Below are 9,146 nucleotides of genomic sequence, written 5' to 3' on the forward strand. Positions count from 1 at the left end.
GTCAGTAAATTTGCATCTCCTACATCATTTTTTGTGATTGTTCAGTATTCCATTATATGAATATGCCACAGTGCACATACCTTATCCATTCTTGTATATAAGCTTTGTCCAGTTTTTCAGTTACAAAGAGTACTCTGATATATATCCTTACCTATATCTCTGACTATTTCTTTTGGTTAAATTCTTAGAAAGAGAGTTGTTGGATCCAAAGGGTATAGACATTATTTAAAGGCTTTTCTTACAGAATCTTGGCTTCATCTGATAGGACAATAACCACATTTTGTTTTATTTTGTATTCATTTGATTGACTGGTGAGGTTTACTGGCTGTTTGTATTAATTTGGCTATTTGGTTAATTATACCCTGTGTCCATTCTTCTGTAGTGAGAGTTTGTAAGGGTTGTATCATATCCTGTCAGATCCGTATGTCTGACTTGCTATTTCTATGTGTCATGGGGGTGTTGAAAGACTCCAGTTATTTTAATGTGATGGTCCACACAACACTTAAACATAAGACTCATGATAGTTTCCTTTCATGTAATATTTTTTAATACCTGTGCTTTAGTGATGATCCCTTTGGTTTAAATGAGTAGGTTGTTCAGCCCCAGAACTACTAGAATTCATGATCAGTTTTTCTGGGTTTTGTCTGACCTTTTACTGCGAGGGTTCTTGACCATCCTACTTTCATGATAGGTTTTTAGTATGTATTCTCTATTCACACATTGTTGAAAGTTTTTATTATTTGTATCCTCTTAGATTTGTCTTTTTTTCCTCTAAAACTAACAGTTATTACATTTCTTCTATTTTGTTTTCCCCTTTGAACTAGTTTCAAGTGTGATTTGGAGCTGAAGATCATGATCAAAAGAATGCAGTGCATTTCTGAGCTCCACCAGGTTTTGCTTGTGAGGTTTACATGCCCCTGCCGCCCTTGCTAATTATGAACTGAGATTCATTTTGTGATGCTTTTTGCTCATAGGTTATATACAGTTATTTTTCAGTTCTGTAATTGTAAAATACGTTGTATGATTTATTGGTACTAAAGCCAGGGTTATCACTGCACATCCAAGAAGAGGTTTTTAAATTGGATTATGCATTATGTGTGTGCATATATGTCTCTGTTTTTTTCCATACCCAAAATTACAAACCTGCCATGACTTGTCTTGTGCAGGACTCTTCCACACGTGAGAAAATGAGAGTTGTCTATATGTTAAATCTGTAGAGTTAGCAAGTGACCTTTTGTCTTTCATCGAAAGCACTTGACCTGCAGCAGTGCGGCCTCACCAGTGAAGGAGCAAAGGCTTTACTAAAGGCCCCTGAAACCAACAGAACTCTGCTCGTTCTGGATATAAGGAAAAATCTGCTTGTTGGTATGTGGTCACTTTTTTTAAATTGATGAACACATAGCAAAACAAAAAGAATTTGTTCAGGTATTGACAGTTTTTTAAAACTTAATGTGTTTAACTTTCCTCATCATATCCAGTTGGCCCGTGAACAACGTGGGGTTAGGGGTGTCGACCCCTACACAGTTCAAGATCTGGGTATAAGTTTATAGTCAGTGGTTCCACATCTGTGGATTCAACCAACCTTGGATCATGTAGGACGATAGTACCTATGTATTGAAAACTATGCGTGTGTCAGTGGACCCGCGAGGTTCAAACCCATGTTGTTCAAGCTTCAGCTGTACTTTTCTAGTGTTGCACTTCCCTTATGTTTTTAGCAGCTACTGTACTAACTAAAGTGAATTATACTTGTCAATTTTTCTTATCTCTACTCTGAATAGAGGTGAACCTAGATACTAAGCCTGCTTCCACCAAGAGCATTCTTTCTTTCCTGTGCAGCCTCTGAATTCTTGCCAGGAGTACTTTATTCATTTGTCAGATTCACAAGTAATTTTGTAATCATCTTCTGTGTGCCAGATACGGGTTTAGGGACTAGGGATAAAGCAGTGAACCAGACAGACAAAAGTCTTGCCCTCATGGAACTTACATTCTAGTGAAGGACATCAGATAGAAATGAGTAAACAGATAAGTCATATAATTTTAGAGAGTAGGAAGTGCAAAAATATCTTAATGTAAGGAGAGTGAGGGAGAGCAGGTAGGACTCCATTGGATAGGTTTGTTAGGGGACAGCTTCACTGGAGAAGTGGCATTTGAACGGAGACCTGAATGAAGAGAGGAGCAAGCCATGGAAGATGTGGAGTAAGCACATTCCAGGACAAGGAGGCAATGAGTATGTAGGCATGTAGGTGGGTGGAGTATTTAAGGAAAAGCAAGCAGGCCAATCTGGGCAGAGTACTGAGTGAAGAAGAGTGTGGTATGACATGAGGTCAAGGAGCTAGCCAGGGGTCTGCTCTTGTAAAGTCTTGAAGGCCAGAGTAAAGATGTGGATTATTCTAAATGAGTAGAGGGGTTTGAACTGGAAAAAGGCATGATCCAAATCGTATCTGAATAAGGTGACCTGGTATAGAGAAGGGACTTGGGAGGATAAAGAAGAGGAACAGGGGGCTTCCCTGGTGCCGCAGTGGTTGAGAATCCGCCTGCCGATGCAGGGGACGCGGGTTCGTGCCCCGGTCCGGGAAGATCCCACATGCCGCGGAGCGACTGGGCCCATGAGCCATGGCCGCTGAGCCTGCGCGTCCGGAGCCTGTGCTCCGCAACGAGAGAGGCCACAACAGTGAGAGGCCCGTGTACAGCAAAAAAAAAAAAAAAAAAGAGGAACAGGGAGACCAGTTAGGAGACTATCACAGTGCTCCAAATAAGAGATGTTTATGGCCTAGGTTAGGTTGGAAGTTTGCAGCAAATGAAAAGTGGTTGAATTCAGGTTGTGTTTTGAGGGTGTAGCTCTCAAGACCTGCAGATAGATGAGGTATGAAGGAAATAGTAACAAGGAGACAAGTCGTTGATGATTATGTGTGCAACTGGGTAGTATCACTTAGAAGAAGGGAGCTGATGGGAGGAGCAGCTTTTGAGGGAATATCAGGACTTGGTTTGTTATCTTGGATGTCCTGGTTTGATATCTTAGATGCTCTTTAGGTATCTAAGCTCTGGACGGTGCTCAGACTGTACTTTGTATCCAAAGGTATCCAAAGCCACTTCAGATGCAAAATGTTTCAAGTTGACCTTTGCTGCTGCCAAAATAGTAGCCACTGTGGGCAGTCTGCAAGATGGCATCTTAGGTTTCTGAGGAAGAAATTAGAATACACAAAGGGGGAAATAAGTGTATAATTATATAATGTAGATTTCATATTTAAATGTCTGGGAAAAGCAATAATTAGTTGGCTTTTGGTTTTAAATGGAAATAGCCACTCATTGGAAAATAATTAGTCTAATTTCAATTCATTTTACTTTAGATCATTCTGTGATGAAAACAGTTACCAAACAAGTTCTCCAGATAGAAGGAGTGCCAAGTCAGAGGTATATAGCATGTTTCAGTTCTCTTGGAAGAATTTCTCTTTAATGGCTTGGTTTTCTTTCTTTCTTAAAAGAAAATTATCAAGGTACTTTCTGCCATCTTAAAACTAAGATTTGAGTCAAATCAAATGGCTTTTCTGTTTTTGAAAATGTTGTGTGATGCTTTAATTTAGGTTCCCAGATATGCAGATTGAAAACCTTTTAACTTTTTATTTTCTGTAACATATTATCGTTAGTCACAAATAGTCTTTTTTTTTTTTGGTGATAAGAATGAATAGCAGGAGCAGCATTTGTGAAACCAAATCTAATATGAAACTGACTCTTTCTTGTGAGTAAATTTGAATATTGAAACAGCAAAACAATAAGGTTTAATAAAAAGCAAAATAAATTGTTTATGTTTATGATCTGCCAATTTCCCAGAAAGGGTTTTGTGGTGACTTTAGTTATATACCAGATACATTAAAATCACCAGTGGACAACACATCTTTTATTCAGGTGCCCTCTGAAAGTTTTAAAAATTTGTTGACTTCATATCAATGAACGGTCCACTTTAAAATGGTTAAAATTATAAATTTTCTGTTTTGTGTCGTTTACCACAATTTTTAAAAAATGTGTTGTTTGAAGATTTTTGGGTTTTATAAAGGTATTAGCATAAAAATGAAAAATTTAAAAGACCACCTCTAATCCCATTATCCTATCAAGCAATATTTACATTTTAATTTTCTCTTCCTGCTGTCTATAAACATAATTCCACATAGCTTCAATATAATTTGCCATTCTTATCTTTTCATACTAAATTTAAATTCTGTGATTCATAGTTATACTTTTTAACATTGCATTCACAAGGTTTCATTGAGTAGGTCAATTTTTTAAATTGGTGAAAAATTGGAAATAACCTCAAATAAACTATTGTAAACATCTTCATAAATACAGCTTTTTTTTTTCTACTTCAAGTTGTATGTTTTTGATTCTCTATTAATCAACTTGCTTGGACAATAGTGTATTAAATAAGTTGTTAAGAGTGTTTATGAAGTCAAAAAAAAGCTTATGATCGTCTGCCAATTGTTATTTCAAGAGTGATATTTTATTTTATTTTTTTTAAGGTGAAAATTACTTGCTTTTATTTATTGTTAAAACAACTTTATGAAATGATTTGCAATGCAAAATGTGGAAAACTGCTTTGAATAACTGGGAAATAGCTACAGCATGGGAAAACGTATGTAAACAAACTTCACTGCCACCAAACTAGAATCTACTAATTTATCTCAGATGGCATCACAGAGTAGCAATGGCAGCTTCTGGTAAACGGAGAAACAGCAGCAAAGTCCTGCAGTGAAGCTGTGATTAATTACCAAACTGAACTGTTCACTCCACTAATCCTACAACTTCCCTACATTTATCTGTCTATACATTCCTACTTACTACAGGACAAACACCCACCGAAGTGGTTCCAAAAAACAAATGAGATAGAAATTCACAATTATAAAACAAATCCAATAGAAGGCAGTGGAGGAAACTGGGAACTACTGCAAAGTTTTACTGTCTAGTCCAGGTGATGAAAACAAAGTTTTTCTTTCAAGGCTGACCACTGTCAGGAATGAAATTAAGTATCAAAACTCTCCTCACTTCTCTAGGAGTGATTCTAGCTCTTCTTGCAAAGAGCTGAGCTGCTCCTTTTCTCGGTCTTCCTTTTGTTTCAGTTCATCCAGCACAGCCTGAAATCTGTTCTTGAGAGCCAGGTTCTCCACTTTCATGATGAGATCCTCCTGTCGCTTTGCCCTGTCCTGGGTCTCTTGGAGCTTGCCTTTCATGTTATCAATCTGTTTCTGAATTCCCATAACCAGCTGATTAGTTCCCTCGTTTTCTTGGTGGTGTTCATCTGACTCATTTAGCTTGTGCTGTAGCTGCCTTTCCAGATCTTCCTCAGTGTCAATGATGTTTATATCTTCTTCATCTTGATGCTGTGTCTCATCTTCATCTTCACTGCTGCTGCTGAGGTCATTGAATATCTCCCGAAGCTCATCATGTTCTAATGAGTCATGGCCCTGCCTGTGGCCAGACATTCCTGGGGAAGAGATATCAAGGCCTTGACTTTCTGCTTCTTTTGTTTCATCTTCAGCAATTATTTCCCAACGGGTACTGACAGCTTCAGCATCTGTGCTCAGCAACCGCTTTACTTCTTTTTCCACATCTGGAGACTCAATATATTTCTTCTTTGCTGTCTTACGGAACCTTCTCTTTCTGACATTTTTTAGAGGCAGAGTAATTCCATGGTTCCATATAAACTTTTTCTCTTTGTCCTTATCCTTTTTCTTGCTTGCTTTGGGATCAGCAGTGGCAACTGGTTCCTCAACAGGAGGATAGAGATCACCATCAGCTGTACAGACAAGCATCTGAGAGATATCAGCTGTCTTGTAAAAGGTTTTTTTATCAATGGTTTTCAAACTTTCCATAACACATGGCAGATCTACCAATTTTGACGCCAATGGGACCTGGTCCACTCTGACAATTCCATGACGCCCATCAGGGTGTAACTCAATTGTCAGTCTGTCCTTCAGGTTGACATGACCAGACTGTATTGCCCGCCTCACAGTAGAGGCATACTCCGGAGGTAGGCGTAAGATAAACTGGCTCTCTACTTCGTGAGGAGCATCATCTTTACTCTTACTCATCTTTACTTCTTTGTGACTCAGTTTTTCTCTAATAACCACTTGTTGCACTAAAAAATTTCAGCTATTTCAACAGAAAGACCAGTTCTTTATAAATTGACGTCTTTAATTACAAAGAGTTCTAGGTAGAAGAGCAACTAAGCGTCTATTCGGAATTAAGTTCCAAGTCTTTCTAAATATGCTGTGACAATACCAGTCGTTAATGACGCATTGCCTTACTCAGGTCCATTTAAATCTGTTAGCTGCAATGCCAAGTTCCAACCTCTAGATAGAGGTTGTCCTGCCGCTGCAGGACAACGCAGGGAAAGCAAATGGCGGCTCCTACGGAATGATTTTCGGCACAGAAAGTAAGGCTCAGCAGATACTCCCAATCCACAAACTCTCCCGGAACAAAGATACGCAAAAAGCGGGGCGTAGTGAGCTCTCTTCGCCTCGGGTACTTACAATCCAGTGACGGTTATAAGTCCAGTTTCTCCGGACAGGCGCGAGCGGGAAACGAAGCCACTCAGAGAAAGGCGGCCGGGAGCCGAGAGTCTCCTTCCGAATTCCTTTGTTCTTCCCGGCACTTGGCAAAGCGATCCGCTGATTATCGGTGAAACGGCTGAGGACGGGCAACGCGAAATCTCGCCAAGAACCGCAGCTCCGAACGCCAGATTCTGCAACTCCGCAGCTCAGGCGGCCTCCGTCCGTTACAGCAGACCTAGCCGAGAAAAAACAGCTGCGTCACCACGCGAGACCGGCAGCTGCTGTGAGTCGCAACACGCCTCGGGCGGAAGTGCGAGCTGCCCCAGCGCGCGCAGGCACAACGTGCGATTAAGCTATCCGGCGTCTTGTCGTCTCGCGAGAACTTAGCCTTAAAGGGATGAAGACTTTCGCCAAGAGCTGTTGGTTTAAAAGTATTTAGAGGAAACGGTTCTAAGAAGGACATGGATTCTCCCGCGCGCCTCCGCTACCCCCTCCGCTAAAGAGAGTGATATTTTAATAATCAAATAGTACATTCAAAGAAGTTAAGATTTGTGATATCACACTAATTAGATATTATTATTAAAAATTTATATCCTATGTAAAGCATTCTTAAAATAGCTACATTGACTTTTGCTATGATATTAGAAATGGAAGGATATATAAATAAAACATGTATATGTACAACATATTTGGAATTCTGTAAAATTAGTACAGAATAATAGGGCATCATGGAATGAGAACAGTTAAACATTTTTTTTTAGTTAGCATGATTAAACAAAGTGGAAATGTAACTGCAGTATACAAGCTCATTGAGCTCTTTTAAGAGTAATTTTATTTCTTGGGCTTTTTTTTTTGTATTTGCCTCAGTTATTTGGAGACATAGAGGTAAGCCAAATCAGTATCTGGGTATATACCTAGATCCAGGGGAGTATAGGGGTGAAATAATGGTGTGAATTGTGTCACATTTATATTGTACTTATGTATGCGTAATAAAAGATGGGAACTTTTATTAGAAATTTTTTAATCTCCTAACAAGAAAAGTGTAATTTTAAAAAATTTTAATACATATATATATATATATATATATATATATATATATATATATATATTTGTGTGTGTGTGTGCGTGTGTGGTACGCGGGCCTCTCACTTTTGTGGCCTCTCCCGTTGCGGAGCACAGGCTCAGCGGCCATGGCTCACGGGCCCAGTTTCTCCGCAGCATGTGGGATCTTCCTGGACCGGGGCACGAACCCGTGTCCCCTGCATCGGCAGGTGGACTCTCAACCACTGCGCCACCAGGGAAGCCCTCCTATATATTTTTAAGAGGCATGTAAATCACAGAGGATCGTGTGGTGATTATCAATAAGCTACACTCTATGAAATATTTGTCCTATATTACCGAATACACTCCATTTTACCCTGCATCCTAATGCTGCTAAAATATAGTAGAAAGCAGCAGCATAGCACAGGGAGATCAGCTTGGTGCTTTGCGATGACCTAGAGGGGTGGGATAGGGAGGGTGGGAGGGAGGCTCAAGAGGGTGGGATATGGGGACATGTGTATGCATATGGCTGATTCGCTTTGTTGTGTAACAGAAACTAACACAGAATTGTGAAGCAATTATACTCCAATCAAGATCTATTAAAATAAATAAATAAAATAACATAAAATATAGTAGCTTTGAAGGATAAATATAACCATTTTAACCTATGATGTTTGTTTTCAGTAAATTCAAATTAAATATTTAAATGTGAATTTTAATATATGGCTTGTTCTAAGTAAAATATTAACACGTAGGTCTAGTTTTTGCAACCAAATGTTTCCTATAAAGATACTTGCCTCTTTACTACTGAAATATAGGGTAAGTCTCCACATTTCACTCTTTCATCCAGTGGGTTTCATTTGTTTTTTTGTGTGTTTTCTATATGAAATCAAAGGAGCAGTGAAGGTTGACAGGCTTATAGGAGGGTAAAATTGACTCACCTACCCCCCAGCAACTTGCAGCCTTATAACTTGTATTGTTTTTCCATAGAAAAATTCATCTTAAATTTAACTTTTGGTCTACTTCTGAAGATTCTGTTTGGCAGAAGTCATGGGTGTATCTGTGTTTCTGTGTCCTTGAGATTCAGAAATGCCAAAGGTGTTCTAAGATTCAGGAAACTTGAGTGTTTCTGCATGATACATAAAATGTATCATACTTTGGGATTTTTTTTAAACTTTTATTTTTGCATTTCTGCACATCTCAATACTTTTGTTTTAGTTAAAATAACTTGTTACTGTAGAGAACTTATGTTTTTTAAAAATGCTGGCTTATGGAAAACCTTTGTACAAAACCGATCCTCTTTTTAATGGGCTTGGCATCGTTGTCAAGTGCCTTTTTGATTCCTTTCGACGTGTGCACGTGTGACATTTGCTCTGTAGACCTTTGGTGCATCTTGATTCCTTCTTTTCATGCTTTGTCAAACGTAGTCTTGGCCGCAAAGAAGCCTGTAAGTAATGGAAGGAAATACTCTGCTGGTAAAGAATGTTACCCTCCTGAAGCGCTACCACCTGGAGTGTCTGGTTTCCGGCCATTGTGTCCTGCAGAAAGTGCAAAAAGCAACAG

The 9,146-nt window shown here is 39.0% G+C and overlaps 1 protein-coding gene across 1 annotated transcript; it reads right to left on the reverse strand.

Annotated features, from left to right (window-relative positions):
* Positions 1–4,491: 4,491 nt before the first annotated feature.
* LOC308610529 (transcription initiation factor TFIID subunit 7-like) lies at positions 4,492–6,080 on the reverse strand (the record flags this gene model as incomplete). Its single annotated transcript, XM_081259627.1, has 1 exon — positions 4,492–6,080. One exon carries the CDS (start codon positions 6,078–6,080, stop codon positions 5,031–5,033), a length of 1,050 nt encoding a protein of 349 aa, XP_081115753.1. The 3' UTR covers positions 4,492–5,030.
* Between the last annotated feature and the right edge of the window lie 3,066 nt (positions 6,081–9,146).

This window comes from Mesoplodon bidens (genome assembly GCF_964165515.1).
Source record: "Mesoplodon bidens genome assembly, contig: HAP1_SCAFFOLD_951, whole genome shotgun sequence".
NCBI classification, from domain to species: Eukaryota; Metazoa; Chordata; class Mammalia; order Artiodactyla; family Ziphiidae; genus Mesoplodon; species Mesoplodon bidens.